The sequence below is a fragment of the Oryzias latipes genome, chromosome 10 (assembly GCF_053564925.1).
Source record: "Oryzias latipes strain Hd-rR chromosome 10, Olatipes_Hd-rR_3.1".
NCBI lineage: Eukaryota > Metazoa > Chordata > Actinopteri > Beloniformes > Adrianichthyidae > Oryzias > Oryzias latipes.
Window position 1 is genome coordinate 9,367,251 of NC_136246.1, and position 22,535 is coordinate 9,389,785.

The 22,535-nt window shown below is 41.0% G+C and overlaps 2 protein-coding genes across 5 annotated transcripts in view; one reads left to right on the forward strand and one right to left on the reverse strand.

The window, feature by feature from the left end:
* Positions 1-2,123, forward strand: part of LOC101172910 (integrin alpha-6) — a 21,051-nt gene extending 18,928 nt beyond the window's left edge. For both annotated transcript variants that reach the window (XM_011479857.4, XM_078953524.1), the window contains 7 exons: positions 312-414; positions 497-673; positions 758-859; positions 1,029-1,139; positions 1,512-1,616; positions 1,694-1,819; positions 1,940-2,123. In XM_011479857.4, coding sequence (XP_011478159.2) covers positions 312-414; positions 497-673; positions 758-859; positions 1,029-1,139; positions 1,512-1,616; positions 1,694-1,819; positions 1,940-2,011 — 796 coding nt within the window. In that variant the 3' untranslated portion in view covers positions 2,012-2,123. The remainder of the gene's footprint in view (positions 1-311; positions 415-496; positions 674-757; positions 860-1,028; positions 1,140-1,511; positions 1,617-1,693; positions 1,820-1,939) is intronic.
* gpc2 (glypican 2) lies at positions 2,121-22,453 on the reverse strand. 3 transcript variants are annotated; one of them, XM_078953526.1, is made up of 11 exons: positions 21,988-22,453; positions 20,518-20,676; positions 17,146-17,280; positions 15,498-15,673; positions 15,306-15,386; positions 15,045-15,210; positions 13,621-13,751; positions 10,017-10,163; positions 9,557-9,693; positions 4,119-4,291; positions 2,121-4,046 (listed from the first exon to the last, which is right to left on the reverse strand). In XM_078953526.1, exons 1-11 carry the CDS (start codon positions 22,169-22,171, stop codon positions 3,781-3,783), a joined length of 1,755 nt encoding a protein of 584 aa, XP_078809652.1. In that variant the 5' UTR covers positions 22,172-22,453; the 3' UTR covers positions 2,121-3,780. The 3 variants fall into 3 exon arrangements, 2 of the variants coding, with proteins under 2 accessions (XP_078809652.1, XP_078809653.1); XM_078953527.1 differs by lacking the exon at positions 21,988-22,453 and adding an exon at positions 21,217-21,434; XR_013658300.1 differs by lacking the exon at positions 2,121-4,046 and having other exon boundaries at positions 4,153-4,291; positions 9,445-9,693; positions 21,988-22,446.
* Between the last annotated feature and the right edge of the window lie 82 nt (positions 22,454-22,535).

Consider the following 22,535-nt stretch of genomic DNA (forward strand, 5'->3'; position numbering starts at 1 on the left):
TTGCATTTTCATTTTCACATCCACCCTGCGAACATTGTCGCAATATTCATTCTGAAAAAGCATTTCCAGCGGGGAGGCGGGGCGATGACATCACTGCTTTCTCCGTGTGTCCGGCTGCTAAGAGACACAGACATGCTGGGAGCAGTGTAGCTTTGTGTTAGCGGCAGAGAAGAGGGCTTTGTGATGGTTGTGAACTTCTGATGATTTTACACAGCTTCACAGGACAACGTAGCAGCATTTCTGCCTTAAATCAACTTTTTGATTGTCTTCTGGAATGAAATTCACGACAGAATGGTCTGTTACTTTATCAGAGTCGTCAGACCTTCTCAAGTTTCTCTTGGTGACATTTTGAAGGGCGAGAGTGCTATCCACTCACTGGAGGAAATAGGAGCATCAGTTCAGTTTGATTTTAAGGTACATTTGAATGTCTCTACAAAACATGTATAACTGCCTGAATGTATTTTTCGTGTCAACCTCATAAGTTTGTTTTTCAAAGATAATAAATTTAGGCAGACCCCTGAAGTATTTTTCAAACGCGTCTCTGAACGTCTACTGGCCAAAGGAGACCTCTGTCGGGAAATGGCTCCTGTACTTGACTCACATCAGCACTGAAGGTGTTCGATCTGTGCCCTGTTCACCTGCAAATGAAATCAACCCACTGAAAGACGTAAAGGTAATGGGGGGGGGGCTCTTTAATTGTAAAGTTTTGAGCCACATTTGTGAGTAATAATTCTAACATGATGTATCTGACTTTGAGGGTTGGAATGCTGCATCAAGGCGAAAACGTGACACCAAGCTAGAAGCTCTGTCTAGTGAGGGGTTAACATTTCTTCCCAAGAAGAGAAAGTTTAAAACCTTAGTAAGGAATCAATTATCCAATTCTGAGAAGTTTAATCAAATGAATGCAAAAAGTGTTGCAGTTGTTTTTCTGCTGCTGACATTTTTGAATAAATAAAGTTCTAAAATATTGGATGTGAAAGGTGTCTGGACTGTTTTAGGTTGTAAATTGTTGTCCTCCTCTCATCCAGAGTTGTTCTGACGGACTGACGTGTGTGGAGATACGGTGCCCCCTGGTGGAACTGGACAGTACTGCTATGGTGGTTCTCCATTCACATCTCTGGAACGCAACTTTGGCTGAGGTTTTCAGAAAAAAATAATCTAAAAACTCTTTATTGATGGCTTTTTTTTCAAAGCAGCCTTTAGAAATACGTTTTTTGTTTAAATGAATTAGTTTCATTCTTGACACTGGTGGTTGTTATTTGATTTGATTTGTTTTGATTTGATGGATTGATTTATTTCAAGCATTGTAGTCAAAGCAATAAAGAATTTACACATATTTATCAAACTCATTACAGAAAGATTGAAATGCATAGAATAAGACAAAAATAAAACAAAACAAAAGAGTTGCTTAAATCACATTTGCTTAAATAAATACAGTGATCATTAACTAAAGTCAAGTAGAGCTTGACTTTAGTTAATGATCACAACATATAACTATGTTTCTCCTTCAGGATTACAGCCATTTACATTTCCTTGACATTGTAGTGGATGTCACTCTCAGCCTCAACAACGCTCCAGGAAATATCGGATTGAAATCAGAAACAAATGTAACTCAGGTAAGAATTTGTCACGACAATTAGACTGAACCAAAATACTGGTTGTATTAAATTACAATGTCCTTCCTATTTTGCAGGTTAAGCTGACCGTATTCTTTGAAAGAAAAACTGAATTTCTGACCAAAGTTGCGTGGTGGATAATCCTCCTGACAGTCGTCACTTTGCTGCTGCTGTTGTGCTTTCTTGGCTACATCCTGTGGAAGGTAACAGCAACATCCTACAGCTGATTCCATACATTCTAGAGAACCGTCAGTCATTTCTAATTAGTTCAACACCTTTTGTGTCGCCATAAATTTATGTCTTTTATCTACTTTTTGTTTTAGTATAAATGTATTCACCACCTCACTCACAAGAAGAAGCCATCGGAGGATCCAGCTGAACACCTTAAAGGTTGAGAGGATCCCTGATGAAGTGGCTCCAGCTAACCTGAGCTCGTGTTCAGTTTCCAGTGAACACGTCATTTTACAGTTAGAAAATCACACTGCAAATAAAAATATTCAAATGGAACTTTCATCAAATGTTTTAATGAAGCAGAAAAGTCTAACATAAAGCATACAAATACAAAAAAAAAAGCTTGTGCTATACGTTCACCATGAAGGAATGGAAGCAGAGGAAACACAGGAAATGTAATAGCTTGCAGCAACCACTCACTGCTGGGACTGCCGACCATTCAAGGCGCATAATTACATCATTTTTTGTGCAATATCATAGTGTTTTTGGAGAAATCATGACAACACGTCTTCCTTATTAACAGATTTCTATCCAAATGGACACATCCATGCCTGCTGGTATCGGCTTCCAACCAGATCATCTTTTAAACATTTACGATGCCATTTTATTTACCAAAAAACAAAACAAAAAAAGAATTCTCCTGTACAAACAAAAATGTCTAACAATTCCTCTGCAGCATTTATACATTCTTTTGTGCTTCTCTGAGGGATTCAACAAACCCGTAGGCTTGGAAACAACTTTCTGGGGAATAAGAACATAAGGTTATAGACTGGAATTTATTTTCCAAAAGTTATGGAAAAACCCTGGAGATTGTATTCAAAACTGGAATTAAGATCTTCTCAATAAATAGCAGAAGTTTAAAGGGGGGTTCTGTGTTTTTGAAAAATATCAGACCGTTGATTGTTTTTGACATTGAGTAAAAAAGCATACACTCATGTAAGTGTTTCGGTTTCACCTGGGCCGTCCGTGTATTTCTGTGGCCATTAAAAAACAAAAGTAACCCACAAACATTTGCACTACTTTCACCCCCAAATGCAGGCTTTTCCCATTGAAAACCCTTGAATCTGATCAACACGCACAACTACAAAGGAGACAGGAGAACAGTCTCCAATCTGCAACATCATTTGTGATCTGGAAGAATAATTCTTTAAAATTCCCTTTTTAAAAGACCTTTCACTTCAACTAGACAGCAGAACATGGTAAATACAAACACACACACCCACACCCACACCCACACACACACACACACACACACACACACAGATCTACTGTTAATCCAACATTTTACATGATAATATGATGTATTTTCGTTCCAAAATGTCAAACCTATTTTCAGATGACAATAACAAACCCACACACTCAAACAAGAAGAGGAATACAAAATATTTGACAAAAAATTTAAAAAAAAAAAATACAATTTAAGTCAACATAATATTTTACGCTTTAAAAATTGAATAAATTATTTAAATAAAGTTGTAACCACATTATCTGCTGACTTAGTGAGCCAGACAAGCTCCAAAAAAATAAAAGGAAAAGGTTTTAAGACATTCAGAATTTTTTGTTAAAGTGTAACAGAAATTTCTCATTTGGTTGGTAGTTTTGAATTTATTTTTGTACACTAAGGAAGTTTTCATTGTGATTTTTGCTGGGGGGTTTTCTGCTGGCATTCCAATTGGAACATTTTTAATTGCTTTCCTGGGCTGTAGTAACCAATTGCGTACACAAGGGGGCAGCATTGATTTCAAAAAGTCACAGAGGAAAATACTTAAAAACACTGAACCCCTGCCGAATTTTTAGTGCAGTGAAGTTGTTGTTTTTTTTATTAACGTATCATTGGGCTTTTTTGTATTTTTTTCTGCTGGTGGGCCGACATAGAATACAGCTTAAACCTGTTGCTCCTTTTTCATTTTCCTTCGATGGCTGTAATAACCAGCTATCTCCACATGGGGGCAACAGTGACCATGAACGGCAAAGAAAGCAGGGGAACTAGAGGAAAGGGGAGCAGACTGGCTGCAGATGGAACCCGGGTCTTGCTGTTGTTTCGGTTCCACTTGGGCCCATTCTTCTCTCTGCCTCTGGGAGACTTTCCAGCGTTGGGCGGGGTAATCTGTGGGGGTTTACTGTGCGGTGGAGAATAATCAGGCCAATCATCATTGTACCTTTCATGGTCTTCACCCCCTGAGCCACTGCCCTCCTCGCCTGTAACAAGAGGAAAGCTTTTTAAGAGATGCATTGAGGTTTGCATAAAATAGTGATGTCTGGAACGCTCACTGTCCATGAAGTCCATGTCCTGTCCGCTCAGAGCATGCTTAAGTTTGTTGGTCGCCACTCTCAGCTCCATGATCAGCTGCCTAGTCCTCACATCTGGACGAGAAATATCCACCTCCACCTCAGGATTGTTGATCTGACTGACCAGCCCGTCACCCGTCACGTCTGGCAGATACCTAAGTATTCATCAGTAAAAAAATAATAAAACCAAACAATTGCATCATAAAGATAATGTAAAGAAACATGGCTGAGAGGAAAACACTTTTAGGCACAAACCATCAGTGTTGCAACTGCAGCTGATGAGACTTTATGCGACACACTTAATAATCCAATCTGTGTCCGATCTATTCGGTTTCCAGGATTTATTAACCCTTGTGCTATCTTAGATGACCCCACCCTTTGACGTGTTCTCCCTACCATGACAAAGGTGGATAAAGGTGGAAAGATTTCATGTAATCCATGGACACCAGTGAAGATCACAAATCATTGAAGAAAAAAGGTTCAGAGCACTGTCTAGTGGGTCTAGATGACCCAACTCCCAACGTTAAAGTGCCTAGGATAGCACAAAGGTTACAATTACATGATTGCCACGAAACTGAATGACTTTCTTTATTCATCAAAAAAAAAAAAATCAAACACACACAAAAAACCACAAGGAGCTACATGGTCTCTTTCTTTCCCATTAAGAATCAAACAAGCTTGAACTGCTGAGTTCAATAAGCCCTTATTGATTGCTTCCCATTGAAAAATAAGTGAATCCGTCCAAATAATAATAGTTTAACAGCAAAGACACGTCAAATGAATTTAGGACTCTTGCAGCGGCTGCAATAAAATCCCTGAAGAAGACTTTACAGGTACTGAAACTAAAGTTATGCGCATTTTAACAACAGATTTAAATTAAGATGTGATGTTTCACAAAGTCATCCATATGGAGTATGAAAACATTTAAATCTACTCCCCTTTTTTTTTTAAGACTGCAAAATGGTTGCAAGGGGATGATGCACACTTTTGTGAAAACTCCTTCACTAAACATTGATTTTCTGTTTGGTTTTCCAGGAGAAGTAAAGCAGCTTCAAGGCAAATCACTGAGAAGAGGCTGCCAAAAACTACAAGCATGAAGAACATTTTCAACTTTCTAATGTGCAGAAACGATCTAAACAGCAGAATATTTGAAGTGTAGAGAATCCTTTATCAAAGACAAAAAGAGTGATTTTATCTCCAAATGATTTCCTTCTCCTTTATTTTCTAATATACATCATATGTAATCTTTCTGTAATAGGTTTTGTGTTGCTTCATAGTGAATATGTTGCACTCTATTTGTGGACAGTAGAGACATTGTTTTGAGCAGAATGAAACTTGAAAAACTCAGAAAACAAAAGCTCTATTGAGATATTTGGAAGTGGACGTATTTGCTGTAGATTTTTTTTTCAAATGCTGATGGATGATAGATAATACTTTAGCTTTACCAGAACTGTCACTAGGCTGAAAAAGACTTTTGTTGGTTTACTGTGTCTCCAGAAAGTGTAAAAAATGGAAAACAACAAGAAACATGGCAGAATTTCAGTACAAATGGGGAAACCAGGAAATCACATTTTGTGATTTTTGAGAAATCTATTTATATGATGGTGCAGAAAACAAAGTATTTAGTTAATAGCAAAGAAATCATCTTAATACTAATGTAACCTTGGTCGTCAATGACGGAGGTCAAAGGTTTTCTGTAGATCGTCACCAAGTTTGCTCACACTGTAGTTTGGGTCTATTCTTCCATGAGGATCTGTGATGTTTTGGTACTGTTGCTGGGCAACACAGACTTTCAACCACCTCCACTGGTTTCCTATTGGTTTGAGGTCCAAAGACAGACTAGAACACTCCAGAACTTTGATTAAAAAAAATGTACTCCTCCTTTGTTGCCAGGGCGATGTGCTTGAGATTATGGTCATGCTGGAAGATGCAGCCATGGTTCATCCTCAATTCTCTCATTGAGGAAAGAAGGTTTTGTGCTAAATCTCACAATAAATGGCGTCCAGTCATCCTTTTCTTCACACAGACCAGTCTTCCTCTCCCCTTCGCTGAAAACCAGCCCCAAAGCACCATGTTTCTACCCCCTGCAGCCTTCTTCCTCCTCCAAACACAGGGGATGGCGTTTCTACTAAAGATTTCCATTTTGGCCTCATCTGACCACATGACCTTCTCCCAATCCTCCCCTGGATCATCCGGATGGTCTCTGGAGAACTTTAGATGGGTCTGGACATGTGCTGGCTTACGCTTAAGCATGGGAGATCTTTGGAGCTCCACAGGATTTGAATCCATGATGACATTTGCCTGTTTTTAACTGCAACCAATTTTACTGTGGTCCCAGTTCATTTCAGGTCATTGAACAGTTCCCCTGTGTAGTTCTGGGATGTTTCCTCAATCACCATGGTTACCCTTTGAAATTAGATTTTACTTGGATCTCGTATTTCTTCCATTTCCTAATAAAACGTTGATTTCTTCTCATCAAGCTGCTGGTTTATTGTAAATTGGTTCATCCTATTCTTGTTCAGGTCTACAGTCTTGTTCCTGGTGTCCTTTGACAGCTCTTTGGTCTTGGTGGAGAGGTTGCAGTCAATCTGTTTAAGGTGTGGACAGGTGTATTTATACTGATAAGCAGTTCAAACAGGTAACAATTCAAGGATAGAAGAGCTACTTAAAGAAGAAACAGAGACAGAATTCTTGATTATTTTTTGGAGAAAAACATCATCTTCTGCACCATTATACAAATCAATTCTTAAAAATGACAATAAAGTAAAAATAATAAGATAGGATCAGTTTTTTTTACAGCCTGTTAGGGCTAAGCAATAAACTGATTTAATCAATAAATTCAAATGTGTTGCATCTCTGGATGTTATTTTCTCTGCTTCTGTTGTGTGGAGTAAGGCCAGCAGCCCGTTTCTGGTCACGGGCAGACGTTCAAACGGCAGCTACCAAAGACGAGCTTGTTCCCAAAGCAGGAACAGTTTCTTCAGTTTTTTGGAACAGGTTCTGTTTTGTGACTTCAGACTTGAAGCATCAAACCAAATGCTGCAAAATCAGTTAGAAGGCTGCTGGAACCAAAGGAGAGAGTTTAAAGGGATTTGCTTTTAAACCTGAAACAGAGACAGTGAGGAGTGTGAGATGTGTTTCTCTTAATGAGATGCTAAAGCTGAGAGTGTCATTCATGCTGTTTAACAAACAATTTTATTTAGTTGCACTTTGTTTCCAGGTCAGCTTCCAAAGGAGATGTTAAGATAAAAATATGTATATATATTTAAATATATTGTGTCATTTGTCATTTTGTTACAGAAATCAAGGGGATAGAGAAAAAAATAAATTGATTAAGATTAGAAATTGATAAGAGAACAAAGAAAAAAAAGAAAAGCAAAATAAAAAAACATCACATGAAACCTTTATAATGTAAAGCTGGCTTTGCTTTGATCAAATCTTTGACCGTCAGTATCTGCAGGCTTTTGCTGAGCAGGCCACCTCTGTGAAAACAAAGGTGCAGGACGCAGCTGGGCCCAAGACACACCCATCAACCCCCCCCCTTCCCATTACACTCTCTACGACACACAATCAGAAATGGGCTAATGTGCTTCTTCACAAATAAAGTGCCTGCAGGCTGATCCTGTGCTGCGCCGTCCCTGAGTCCAGGCTGACTGACATCAACCTGCCATGCCTCCTCCCCCAAATCTGTGATCCCCCCCCCAACACAAACACACTCCCCACTCCCTGCCTCTGTGCTTTGTCTGTCTGAGCAGCCTGACCGGTGGGCTGCAAAAAAAAAAAAAAAAAATCAATACATTATGTGGGGGCTGGATCCAGAGGGGGTGGAGATGAAAGACCAGGGGCCTCATTTCTGCCCCATCATGCCACCCCTGAGCCGAAACCACGGAAACACAAAGACAAAAGCTCTTGCACATACAAATTGAATGTTTCAAGGAATGAAGTTTAGACATGTGTGTCAATGAAAGAAGAAAATGTGAAAAAAATAAATGAATCTCATTTACACAAAATGTATTCATTTTTGGTGAGTTTTTAAAAATCGACCATTGATACAAACAGCCAGTAGAGTATAAAACAATAGAGTATGTTTAAAATATCAGCATTCATTGTTTGGTTTTTTAATTATGTTAATTATGTGTTCGAACATGGTTCAGAATAATGTATTGGCTTAAAATTGATTTCCTTGGTTTGCAGAACTATGTTTGATTCTCTTTCCTTAATTGTGGTTCAATCAGCAGCTACACATCCACAAAAAAGAAAAAGAAGGTGATATAAGGTCAAAGGGAGATTAAATGACACTAGATCTTCCTGAAACTACAAATAAACTATTTTTTTCTTCTTGTGTTTAACCCGTTTTGCCTTTTTTTGTAATCCAATTGTAATGGCGTAAACTTTGATGCTTTCAGGTCTGTGGGCCTCATCTCCCATTAAAGCTGTTAATGTGAGTGTGTTTGATGATGAACAGTTAAAGGCCTGTTCACACCGGGACGAATTTCGCCGGCGATTTTCGCCGACGTTTAACGCCTCGTGACTAAACAAAGGGCCCCAATGAGAGTGTGCACACCGACGCGAAAAAACGCCAGGCGTTAAAGCGTCAAAAAAAAAAAACGCCTCGGGTTCGTTTTTTTTTTTCGACGCGTCGCGTCGAAATCTACTCGACCAATGAGAACGGCGCTTTTGCTCACGTGTCTGGAGCTTCTGAAGTTACAGTAAAACACAACTTGGGGGCGCTCAAACACAAAACTGCCTTGCTGAGCACACATACCAGCGAAGAAGATAGACGCCAAGTAGCGTCTACACAGCCGCGAAGCAATAATGACGGACATTCTAAAACATCCCCGAACCAAGCACCAGTTGGAGCTACTGGTGCTTGAAATATTCATGTTTTCTTTGTTTGATTCTGACAAGCGTGTAAAAACTTGCTCTCTTCTTCTGAGTGAAAAGCGACTTTAAGAAGCGTAAAGTTGCGCAGCGCCACCTTGTGTACAGGAGTATTTCTGTTTTACATTAAGCGCCATCTAATGTCAGGGAATGAAATTGCATGTTCACTCCACTCATCGTCAGCGAAAATCGCCTGGGTGTGAACACAAAAAACGTGGCGAAAAACGCTGGCGAATAACGCCTGGCGAATATTCGTCCCGGTGTGTACGGGCCTTAATGCGGCTGCAGCATCAGACGCCGTCGCTCAGACCTGTTTTTCCTCTCACTTGTGCACAAAGGCGTCAGCCTCCATCTGTGTGCATGAAAGCAGCAGACCCACACAGAGTGCATGTGGGTGACTGGTGGTAGCTAAATTAAATAAACTTACTTCCATCTGATGCATCCCTCCACCTCTGCACCGTGACTCCTTCACTCATCTGCTTTTATTTAAGCCCCCCCGCTCCCCTCCCTGCAGCCACTTTGCGCTGGATCTTGCTCACCTCCCCCGGGTCTGCCCGTTCCAGCAGCGCTCACTATTTGTGACGTCGGCAGCTAGCTTCTCGTCGTTGCAGATGGTCTGTGGGAGGGACACCCAGAAGCCAGTCATGGGCCGCAGTCGCTCCTTGAGCTCAGTAACCTGTGTGGAGGTGGAAGGAAACTGCTGGTGAGTCAGACCTGCTTCTGAAGCCTCCCTGTCTGCGTGGCTGGCTGGAGGAAACGCATGTGGTGCTCATGCTGGACAAAGGAAAACTGCCTCTACACTTCCTCAGGGTCAGTCTTTTCATACCGCTCTGTCTCATAAATAAATACCCTTGAGGACCCCCCCTCTCTCTGCTCTTGATTTCATCTCTTCTTTGCTTACAGATGCTCGAGCTTATGTTCAATCTAGATAGACTCTGCTCTTTACTGTGGACCCCAGAGATTCACTTGTTGGTTGAGTTTTGCTCCGGCCCTCCTCACCAGTCTGTCCAGGTTGGTGCCTGCAGCAGTGGTGGGCTTCTCCTCAGGTGTGTAGGTGCGGAAGGGCCTCCTGCTGCCTCCTGACTCTTTGGGCGAGCGTTTGGATCGTGCTGGAGATGGCTTTGGAGCTCCACAACCTTGAAACACCTAAAATACAAAAACACCACGCATGAATTCAGGAGAAAGCCAGAGTTTAATTGGAAACTGCTCCCTTGGCCTTTGTGCATTTAGTCTAAGCTGTGGCCTGGAGGACTCTTAGAGATTTCATTCTGAAAGGTCTTTAATTCAATCATTGTCCCCCACTAGACGCAATTTGTCTCTGGTGAGTTTAATCATGCTTTTGTTCACTTTTTAACAGATGAATTTGTCTGTAAGCATAAAAAGATTCAGTCTTTCCGTCTGTAGCCCTGCTTTTGCAGCTTACATTCCATTTCTGAAGCGATTTTCTAACACCTTGCGGTGGGACTTAAAACGAACCGCTCTGACTTTGATCCTCAAAGAGGCCAAAGTCAGAGCGGTCAAAAGTGGAACTGGAACACTATGATAGGGGTAAGCAGGAGCATCTATGTGATGCTGCGCAGACAGATGAAGCTGCGCAGACAGATGAAGCTGCGACCATGCTCTGTAACAAATAGTTGTTTATTTAAATCCTCCCTCTGAGGCTTTGATCTATGGTAAATGCATTCCCAGCTGTCTTTTAGTTAGGATTATGCCAATTTAATTTTTATTATGCCAACAGTTTCTGCAGAGTGGCCGTAGTTAATAACAGTTGAGGGCAGGACTGTTGCTGTGGGACTACCCCGCCCCCCTTCCTGTCACCTCACAAAAAAGGTGCAGCAAAAATGGCAAATGTTTGGATGTAGCTATCCATACAAAAACATAAACTTCCTGGTTGAAGAACGTCAAAATGAAAACAAAAAACAAAAACAGCTGCTACCTTTTTTCTTTTCTTTTTTTTTAAGAAAACACAAATATTTAATGCATAGATGGTGTGTAATTCTGCAAGTGTACCAATCCCCAGCTAAATGAGTCTGAAAGGATTGATTGTGGAAGTGAAATGTTTTGCTCTGTGTGCTTAGTTTTCAGGATGGGTGGAGCTATCCATCCAAACACCAAAAACAGCATTTTCATTGGAGGGGATCTTTAACAGGTGCAGCTATGGATTGTCAAAACACATGACCTATAGCAGTGTTTCCCCAACCTAGATCCTGGGGGACACTGTCCTGCGTGTTTTTTCCATGTTGCCCTACTTGAGCACACCTGATTTAGCTCATCATCAAGCTCTGCAGGGGCTTGATAATGGCAGCCATCAAAAGCAGGTGTGTTTCAGCAGGGTAGGATTGAAAAAAAAACGCAGGTCAGTGTTCCCCCAGGACCTGGGTTGGGGAAACACTGACCTATGAGATGTGAGGCTGATAACTACTGCAGTAATAACAGATGGAGAAAGCGTGCAGGTGCTTGCATTTGTTGTAGATACCTATGTAACAATGCAAAAGCAGGGTTTCCAGACATGTTCGCAGTCTGTGTGTCGAGTTTGGATGTGTATTCAAATCTTTATTGGAAAAAAACACAACTGTTGTTTAACAGAAATGGACCAGAATATTTGGCCGATAACTTTCTGTATTTTTTTAGACCAAATGAAAATGGTGTCATATGTGTTCTTGTGGCATTTTTCCTATGACGAGAACATATATAAAGAAACTCAGTTCAAAATTACATTTCTGACCATTTCTTCATTCAAATCATTGTGAAATAGGAGCAGACAAAAAAGGCTGCTTCTAAAAGCTAGTAGCAATGATGTAGAAACTACTATCAGCAGGCCGGCTCCACTCCATTCTGATGCATCCATTAATAGACGACTAGATCCGTGTACGTGTTTGTTTTCCTCATCTGACCTGGTATCTGGTGGTATCTGTGTCTAAAGTGTATGGCTGGATAGCTCCAATATCATAACATAATCATAATTATAGGAGCATTTTAAAATAGCTCAAAAGATTATTGGAGTGGATCTTTAAGTCTCATTTGGTTCTGTAACAATGAAATGCTGAATGGATTTTTTACATCCCAGGGGGGTTTGAACAGGCAACTGAGGAGTGGACATGGAACCTTGATTGTGTCTTGATAACTTGGGTTTAGTTCAGTTTTTTCACCAGGCATCATTTACAACCTCGTTCATTTTAAAGTGCCCCACAAAAGTACATTAAAAACACATAAAAAAGAGAATGATTACTTTGATCTAATAGTGAAAATATTGCTCAACTGTATATTAATAAAAGACTATTTGCACTTGCTGGCCACTTCATTAAGAACGCCAGTCCAACTATTCGTTAACCCAAATTTCTAATTGTCAAAATCACATGGCAACAAATCAATGCATTTAGGAATGTAGACATGGTCAGGATGATCTGCTGCAGTTCAAACCGAGCATCACAATGAGGAAGAAAGATGATTGAAGGGTGGTAGGGTTGTTGCTGTCAGACGGGCTGGTCTGAGTGTTTCAGAACCTGCTGATCTATGGGGATTTTCACCCACAGCTTATAGGGTTTACAGAAAATAGTCTAAAAAAAAAAAGAGAAAATATTCCAGTGAGCTGATGCCTTGTTGATGCCAGAGGTCCGAGGAGAATGTCGAGACTGGTTCCAGCTGATTGAAAGGCAACAGGAACTCAATAACCACTGGTTACAACTGAGGTCTGCAGAATAGCATCTCTGAATGTACAACACATCCAACCTTGATGCAGATGGACTACAGCAGCAGGACACCACACCTGGTGCCACTCCTGTTGGCTAAAAACAGGGAACTGAAGCTACAATTCACACAGATTCACCAAAACTGGACAAGATTTTAAAAACATTGTCTGGTCTGATGAGTCTCCATTTCTGCTGCCATTTAGATGGTAGAGTCAGAATTTAGTTTCAGCAACACGAAAGCATGAATCCATCCTGCCTTTTATCAATGGTTCAGGCGGGTGGTGGTGATGTAATGGTGTGGGAGATATTTTCCTGGCACACTTTGGGCCCCTTAGTAACAACTGGGCATGGTTCCAACACCACAGCCTACCTGAGTATTGTTGGTGACCATGTCCATCCCTTTACGACCTCAGTGTAGCATCTTCTGATGGCTCCTTCCAGCAGGATAAAGCACCATGCCATAAAGCTGGAATCATCTCAGACTGATTTCTTGAACATGACAATGAGTTCACTTTCCTCAAATGGCCTCCACAGTCACCAGATCTCAACCCAATAGATCACCTTTGGGATGTGCTGGAGATTGGCATCATGAATGTTCAGCGACAAATCTGCATCAACTGCATGATGCCATCGTGTCCATATGAACCAAACTCTTTGAGGAATGTTTCCAGGACCTCGTTAAATAGATGTCACCAAGAATTAAGGCAGTTCTGAAGGCAAAAGGGTTCCAACCCGATACTACCAAGGTGTAGCTAATAAACTGGCCAGTGAGTGTAGGTGACTACCGGTACTAAGCGTAAGATGTGACTTGTAAAGGTGGATTATAAGATAGGAACCTGGTTGTTCTATTCCTGCTTCACTTTTTTTTCTGCTGAAGACAAGATTAGGAAAAAATAAAATGTCAGTCAACTAACCTTACTGGAGACGCTAACACTGTTTTCCTGCATGTACATGATTGCCTCTGAAACTTTCACGGCGATGGATTCAGCAGCAAGCTCCATGTTAAACGGCCCCTCCAACTTTTCTGAAACCAGGTACAAAGCATCTGGAAGAAAAAAAAGCAAAACAAAAGGAAAAACACAGAAAATGCCGGTAAATGAGGTTCATTATGACTTCCACAGCAAACTTCCCATGGGAATAGATAAACAGAGGAGAAAAGAAGCATTTGTTAAGCAGTCAACAGCTGTTCCGTTCACTGCTTAACCAACCAAAGGACTGTGATTTACATCACTTTGGGAGCTCTGGTCATATGAAAAGAAGAAGGAAAAAAGAAGAATAGTTGCTTTTAAAGGTGGAAAAAAGGTTTGGGTGTAGGAGATGTATAAGAAAGTAAAAAGAAGCTTTTGACATCGAGGGAAAAAATGAAAAGAACGTAATGGTTTGATGAAAGAGGAAAGAGAACACAAGACGACAGATCAGTTGTGATGGAGCAGCGAGGCATGAATGATTAATGGAGGAGATTTTCATTAGCAGGAAAAAGGGTTAAGCAAATGAGCGTCAGCGCACAGTAAACTATTTTAGCTTAGTCTAAAGCATGTCCTTATGGATTACATCAAAAATTCAAAAAGCTGCTAAAATATGTATGCTGCTGCTTTCATGTGACTGTTTCAAATCATAAATGACTCAAAGTGATGGTATTTAAATGAAGGATGTTACTTTGATAGATGCAGACAGTCATGATGTGGTGTAATCATGTTTATAAAAAGCACAGCACCAAGAATAAACGGGAATTCTACCCTATTATTAGTGTCAATGCAGTTCCTCATAATGCCACTTGAGGTTTTTACAAATTATTATTAAGAAATCGATGTTGAATTGAATTGAGCAGAACAGGTATGTTTGAAACATGCGTCACTGCACCACCACCACTGAAAACATAAAAAAAAAACAAGGATCAAGGGGCAACAACGATGGCAAGGACACTACATTCACTGATTTTTACTAATACGTTTACAAACTTTAGCACTTTTCTCTATTCTTAAAGGTTTAAATTTGTTAATTTCTCACTAATTACAAAGAATACACCTTGATTTATTATTCTCTAGAAAGGTAACCAGACACAACAGCAAACATAACAGCTTTCTCTAACATATTGTTTTATTTCACAGTTTTAGTCTTAAAAACCTTTTTCCCTTTTAATGCAATAATAAAATGGTAACTTTAGAACTTAAACTAAAGCTTAACCATGTGTTCTTTGTATACTTTACTGTTAATGTGACATATGATGGACTAATAGTCAGAGAAAATAAATAAGATGAAGAAGAAAATCTAAAACAAAAAGATCATTTTTACGGTCAAGTCTTTCATTTTCCAAAAAACAAGTTCTCTCCTCACCCACCAATGAAATTGTTCCATTCTGTGTCGAGGTCAGCCTGGTTGGCGAGGCAGCCCTTCATCACGTTAAGGCACAGGGGGTGGCACGGCTGCAGGTAGGGCACGCCTCGACACAGGGGGCAGTACCACTGACGCATCAGGCCACGCACGCACTCTGGATCTGCAGTCAGCTGACAAAAACAGTAAAGGAAAAACGCAGTTAGAAAGGAGTTTTTGCTCTTTAAATCAAACGAGTACGAGGAAATGACACACTAGTGGCCCTCACCTTTGTTGCTTTGTTTACAATGTCCCGCCCAGTAGCCAAGCCCTGAGACAGAGATCTGGCTGCGATGAACGCTCTGGAAACCTAAACGTGCAACAAAAACAACAGCATAAATCCAGCAACACAGTAAAATCCAGCATCATGCAGATGGGAAAAACCTTTGTAGGCCACAGTGTTGAGCCTTTTTCTACGTACTTGCACTCTGAGTTTGCGAGGCATGTCCCCAAAGGGCTGCAGCTGTTCGGCGTGTTTGCTGACACACTCCAGGTAGTCTTCACTGAACTGGTACTGCGGATTGACCAGAGAGAAGACCCGCTCCACCAGTCTGGACCAGAAATCTGAGAGGACCTCTGCCAGACTCACGCTGCTCCCTGCAGACAATAACACAACAAATCAAGAATTTTTAACAGAAGCAAGAGCAATTTGCTTTTTGTGCATCTGGGAAGTTTTAATCTGAAAAACCTAACAAAATTTTAGGGGGAAAAAAAAAATCACAAATCGTTGTTATAAGAGTGATACAACATGTAAAAAAAAAAATCAGTTTCTTATTAGAGAATAGAGAAATAGGCATGTATTTGGAAAGAAGTAGCTTCACAAGTGGGAGCATCAAAGGTACCAACGTTTGCATTGACCTGTTGTGCATTTCAAATATCTCACCACTAACTTTTCTGGCCCCGGCAGTCTGGAAAAACCTAACAAACATCATTCAAGCGACTGTCAACTCCTCATAGAGGAGATGACTCACAGCTTAACTCAGGTTAAAAAACACTTTTCAGGATAGACTAATGTTCGTGAGCAGAAACATACAATGAAATAAAAGAGCACTAAAAAACGCTGCTGCATATTTGCTGCCCCTTCTGTCTGTATATTAGCTGTTAAATAGAGTAAAACAATATTAAATGCTGGTTCTTTGAGTCCTAGCCAGCCTTTATAAAAGAATGAAGGTCTGACTGAGCAATCTGCAGGTACAATAGGGCTCAGATTTAGTCCAAACTGGCAGACAAAGGCAGGTTGAGGAAGCAGCAACAGGCTGCAGATGGACTCAGCCAGTGAGCAGCTATCATGCCAAAGCCAGAGCAACCCAGAACAGAAATAGAAATGGCTTGGCTTCTGTGGGAATCTTGTTCCCTTTTTTTTTCCACCTTCCTTCAAGCATGCTGGCACCCCCTCAGATATCACTGCATTTAAAAAAAATTCAATCAAAGGAAGATAATTTCTTTTTTTTCTCATTTAATTTCTAATTTTAAAGATATCAATAAGATATCTTACCCATGGTGCACATTTCACCCATAGAATGGACACCCTTAAACAAAAAAAACCCATCATCTTTAAAATAATCAATTAAGCCACCAAAATTACCTGTCCTCCATCAATGAAGACACCACTCACCCTCTCCATCACTGCTTTCCTCTGCTTCCATCAGGCAGGAGATAGAAAACTCAGTTGGTCAAGAAAAACATCCAAAAACATCATTTATCCCCAATGCAGTCACCCTGCTAAATTCTCAATAGCATTTGTTTTAAACTGTATGAGAATAGTGCAGTCTGTGATTTTTTTATGTATTTATTAATTTTACAAGCTATTTTAGTCGTTTTATTTTAATAATCTTATTCATGAAATGTATTTTATCAATTTGATCTATCTATCTATGGTGTCCATTATTTTTGTTCTTTTGATAGTTTTGCCAGATCCTAAAAGCAAAACCAAAACATGATTTATTTATCCAATTATCACTTAAAAAAACATTTTGTTCCTATTCTTTATTGCTTTTCAGTGAGTATTGCTTTACAAAGACCATGAGACCACCTGAATTCATGAGACTGGGGCAGGTGATGAAACCAACCGGAGTAATATCTGCGAAGCTCCACAAACAGCTCCTGGAAGATGTGGGCATTCTGAGTGAAGAGCAGGCCGTAGGTCTTGGTAAACATCTGGTTCATAGACTTCTCTGAAAGGTCGATGAGCTCCCTGAAGAATTCTGCACACAGACAGAAAAAGCAATAAATAACAGCCTGTACAGCAGCTACTTTCACAAACACGCCTCGGCCAGGTTTGCACGGACTCCAACGGCATCTCAGGCAAGATCAAGGTAACACGTTCAGACTGGAGAAGCCACACTCCCTCACCATGTTCTCCGTCTTAAAGTCTCATATCCACTCTCCTACTCTTTGAGTCTTTTTTCACATGACTCATCGGATACATTATGTAAAAGTATGAGCTGGAAAAAAAAAGGTGATAACATTTCCCTGCAGGTAGGAGGAGAACTCAAAAATTCAGCTGAAGCTCCTACATTCCCGCTGTAATAACAAACAGCTGAATATAATTAGAGATGAATTCCTTCAAGTACAGACGGTCCATCACAGCTTGGGTGGTTTTCTGTCACGTAAAAAGGCAACAAGCGCTTTTTTTCCAATGAAGACCATCTTTAGAAGGTTTTATTTTGCAATTTATAGTGGCAAATTAAAGAACTGCTCCAATGAAAATGGTGTTTTAAACATGTTTTTGTGGCCTTTTTCTGATGATGGGGAACATGTATAAAGAAATTTAAGCTTAAAATCCCATTTCTGAGTGTTTCTTTATTCAAATCTGTGTGAATCAGGAGCAGACAAAACAATGTAGTTCGAAAAAGATCATATTTGTGATGTAAAAATACACTGGGCGGGCCACAAGTTCCCTGCTCCACTCTACTCTGATGCATCCACTTATTAGATCCTTTGTTTTCCTCGTCTGAGCTGAAATCTGGTTTAAAACTGTACAGCAGGATAGCTCCAATATTCCTAGCCATTTTTGTTGCACTGCTAAAGTTAGGTCGGGGTTGTGAGGGGCTGTAAGCTAGTGGGAGAGAGTGTAAACAGAGAGCTCTCAGCAACTACTGACTATGTCCGAATTCCCTCCCTACTCCCATAGAGAACTCTATAGTGCCCTCTGTGTGGGCGCCGGCACGCCACCCATTTCATGAAATAACCTAGCAGTCTGTCTGCATTTCCCCCAGAAAAACAAACATCTGAACTATTGCTAAGATGGATGTACATATTGTGTATATGAAATGAAAGCGTTCAGCCGATCAATGCGAGCTCCGTGGAAAAAGTGGGTGTTTGTGTTAACCGGGGGCCTTGCTGGCAGTGCAAACTCTTCCTGGAAGGGGCTGTTCTCATTTTCTATGCCAGCTTGTGAGAACCCGCTCATTTTCATGGATTGGGAGGGGCTGGTGCACAGAGAGCAGGTTTTTAGAGGAATACTCAGAAGTGCAAGAATGGATCAAGATACCACTTTGAGGTTGTGTTTTGTTAGGAATGAGCATTATGATACTCTTAAAAGCTAAAAATGTTGATTTTGCATGATAAGAGGCCATTTAAACAGTAAACAGATTTCCAAAAAGTAAAAACCTAATAAATATGAATATTTTACATTTCAATCTAGTGTGTTCTGAAGATGAGAGGTTTATAAAGAATAGTAAATTTAAAAAAAATACTTGAGGTCGACCGCCTCTACCTCTGTGCCACGACTGCCCCGTAATAAATTCAAGTGCATCGTTTTAACACAAAGAGTTTTTCAAATTGGAATCTATATTTGCCAATAGAGTGAATTGTCAGCTCTATCAGAGACTTCCCAGAGACTTATGGGAAATCTCTAGGGCACTGCCTTTCGAAATTATATTTTCAGACAGCTCCAAAAAAATGTACACCATTTAGTGAGCACCGGTGGTGGAATTCGGACAAAACCTACACTATATTGCCAAAATTATTGGCTCATCTGCCTTGACTCACATATGACCTGAAGTACCTTCCCATTCCTAATCCATAGAGTTCAATATGATGTGGGTCCAGGTATTAAAGCTTGAACTCTCCTGGGAAGGCTATCCACAAGGTTGAGGAGGGTGTTTCTAGGAATTTTTGACCATTCTTCCTAAAGGTCATTGGTGAGGTCACACACTGAGAAGTGTGGAGAAGGCCTGGCTCTCAGCCTCCACTCTAATTCAGCCCAAAGTTGTTTTATGGGGTTCAGGTCAGGACTCTGTGCAGATCAGTCAAGTTCATCTACACCAGACTCTGTCATCCATGTCTGTATGGACCTGGCTTTATGCTCTGGTGCACAGTCATGTTGGAAGAAGAAGGGCCCACTCCAAACTCTTGGGAGCATGGAATTTTCCAAAATGATTTGGTTTCCTGAAGCATTTGGAGTTCCTTTCATTGGAACTAAGGAGCCAAGTCCTGAAAAACAAGCCCACACCATAATTCCTCCTCCACCAAATGTTTCACTCGGCACAATGCTGTTCCAAATGCACAGTTCTCCTGGCAACCTCCAAAGCCAGACTCGTACATCAGATTGCAAGATGGAAAAGCGGGATTCATCCCTCCAGAGAAGGCGTCTCCACTGCTCTAGAGTCCAGAGGCGGTGTGCTTTACTCCCCTGAATCCGACACTTTGCACTTGGTGATGTGTGGCTTGGATGCAGCTGCTTGGCCCATTGAAACCCATTATATGAAGCTCTCTGTGTACTGTACTTGGGCTAATCTGAAGGTCACATGAAGTTTAGAGCTCTGTAGCAAATGACTGTGCAGAAAGTTTTGCACTATGCACTTCAGCATCCACTGACCCCTCTCAGTCAGTTTACGTGGTCTACCACTTGGTGGCTGAGTTGCTGTTGTTCTTCAATTCTTCCATTTTGTTCTGATAGAGCCGACAGCTGACAGTGGAATATTCAGGAATGAGGAAATTTCACGTATGGATTTGTTGCACAAGTGGCGTACAATTACAGTTCCACACTGGAATTCACTGAGCTCCTGATAGCGACCCATTCTTTCACAAATATTTATAAAAACAGTATGCATGCATGAGTGCTTGATTTTATACACCTGTGGCCAGAACAAGTGATTAGGAAACCTAATTCTCATCATTTGGATGGGTGAGCCAATACTTTTGGTGATAGAGTGCGTGTCGTAGAAAACACAAGGTTTTTGATTTAGGCTAAAAACAGCATAATCGTAATTAAAAGACCATTGAAAACACTAGAAAATAGATCAAAAGATGATTGGAGTGGGACTTTAATGATGCTTTGGTATTCAAACATAATCAGACTTCACTTCATCAGCAGTGATATTTTGGAGAGTTCAATACTTTTATGATGAAAACAAATCTTGTGTTAAGACATAAAACTTTCCCAGAATTTTTGTGGTTTTTTTTGTTGTTGATGCATTTGCTAGTTGGCCTCTCACCATCAAACCTGCGGTGTCTCTGTGTGAAGGTGGTCTGCAGGAACTGACTGTTCTCTTCGATCGCTTTGAGGAAGTCCCTCTCACTCTGGAGGCCCAGCGTCTCCTCCATCTGACTGGAGCAGCAGGTGTAGTCCTGAGGACAGAGCCGCAGGTGCTCACCTGTCCCACCAACAGAGGAGAACATTGGGTCAGGAGACAAGTGATGAGAATCCATGATGAAGGAAGAACAGATACATTAAGTTTCTTGGATGAATTATTCAGCTCCAATCTGGAGCTTGTTGTTAGCCAGGCTTGCTCTCTGATTTGTCAAATGTAATAATAAATGCAAACATCCTGCAGGATAAGACGGGGGAGAGCAGACAGCTCTGCAGTCTTTGCATTCAGCATCCACATCCTGCATGAACATGGAGCTTGTTCATCATATCAAGGCACAGTCTCTTCCTCAGCAGCACCCTGGCCCATGTTCCTCGTTGTATCTTTTGTTCTCAGCGTGTTTCACCATTAGGCCGTCCTCATTCCTACATTTCCATTTCCAAACTACCTCTCCTGGCCATCTGCTCCCCCCCCCTTGCCCACGGGACAGTGAGCCAAGACTCAGGCAGTGATAGCCCAGCACACACATGCAAACAAAAATCAATTCAGCAGTGGGGCTACATGAGCCGACATGAAAAACACCCATCTTCAGACGCACATTCCCACCTAAATGACTTTTCATTTGAGTCTCTTTGAGAGCAGCAGAACTAAATTTTCAGAATTTAGCTCTCTGCCATGATCAAATTCATTAAACTAACTTTATTCATCACCCCCGCTCCTTTAAACAAACTTCAAAACTAACTGTTTGTAATCCACATGATGTCTTTTCTTTCTGCAGATTATCAGCCAGGAACAGAGCCTGTGGGCAGGGGCTGCATGCATGTGTTTCACAGTGGGCAGAGACTAATTAGGGGCGAGGTTCTTTGTTGCACCAGTGTTGGCAATTTTCCCTTCCCCTTAATCATTCTATTTAGACCACAGAGAGGGGAGGAGGGGGTGGCTGGGATTTGCTTTAAACCATATGGGTGTCGTTCCTGAAAAGCAAAAAAAAAAAAAAAAAAAAAAGGATCTTGACAAATAAATCACAATTATATTGCTCTGTCTTTATAAGTGGGTTTCAAGCCACATTTCCTTTTTAGCACTTTATCATTTTTGTTCGTTATGTTTATTTTGTTTTAACAAAATAAAATCATTAATAGAAAATAAAAGCCTTTTTATGTGTTTAGTGTCAGTGGAATGACGTTTAAGTTATTGCCTGCTGTGTTCCCCCTATAATAATAATTTATGAAATTTTATTTCTGTCCCATCTGAGACAACTAGGGCACACCGACTCATCCATTCTGCTTAAAAAATAATAACTTTTTAAATTTATGTATGAATAAATCGCTCATGAATTTTAGCAAACAGGACAATAGACCCGGGTTGCTCAAGTCTTACCGGAGATTTGAGTGACCGGAGCGTTGTTAGTGCTGTAGCCCTTCTCCGAGTACACCTGCCGGGTGTCGGCGCAGCTCCTGCCCGCAGCAGCCGCGGGGCTCCGGGCGCCAGACAAGGCTGCGACCGAGCTGAGCAGCAGCAGCAGCCGCCAGCGGCTTGACAACAAGAAGAGCTGGCTCTCCATTCCGGCACAAATATTATCAATGTAGTCTGCTACAAAGTTTTTAAAAAAACGGACTCGGAGAATCAAATCTTCAGCAGATGAAAGAATTCATAGTTTTTCCTGATGAGTTCAATAATAAACTTCCGGACTGAGTTTTTACATCGGCGTCTCCATTGGCCGCTTCCACCTTGCAGGGAGACTCTCTGCTGTGCTCCACATCAGAGAGAAAGAGGCGCTCCCGGAGCTCAGCATCTTCTGACGCAGACGCTGCCTGCGCCTGCGTCAACGACATGAGCTCAGCCTGGGGAATACCGGAAACAGTGGCGTCTTCAAAATAATAGCACGAATATGTAAGAGGAACCAGCAAAGTTGAAACGCAAATAAC

Coding starts and splice junctions, on each gene's coding strand:
- gpc2 (XM_078953526.1), bottom strand. CDS start 22,171: ATGGAGAGCCAGCTCTTCTTGTTGTCAAGCCGCTGGCGGCTGCTGCTG. Junction 20,677..21,987: donor TCCGGTCACTCAAATCTCCG/GTAAGACTTGAG, acceptor TTGGTGGGACAG/GTGAGCACCTGCGGCTCTGT. Junction 15,211..15,305: donor TTGTAAACAAAGCAACAAAG/GTGAGGGCCACT, acceptor TGTTTTTGTCAG/CTGACTGCAGATCCAGAGTG.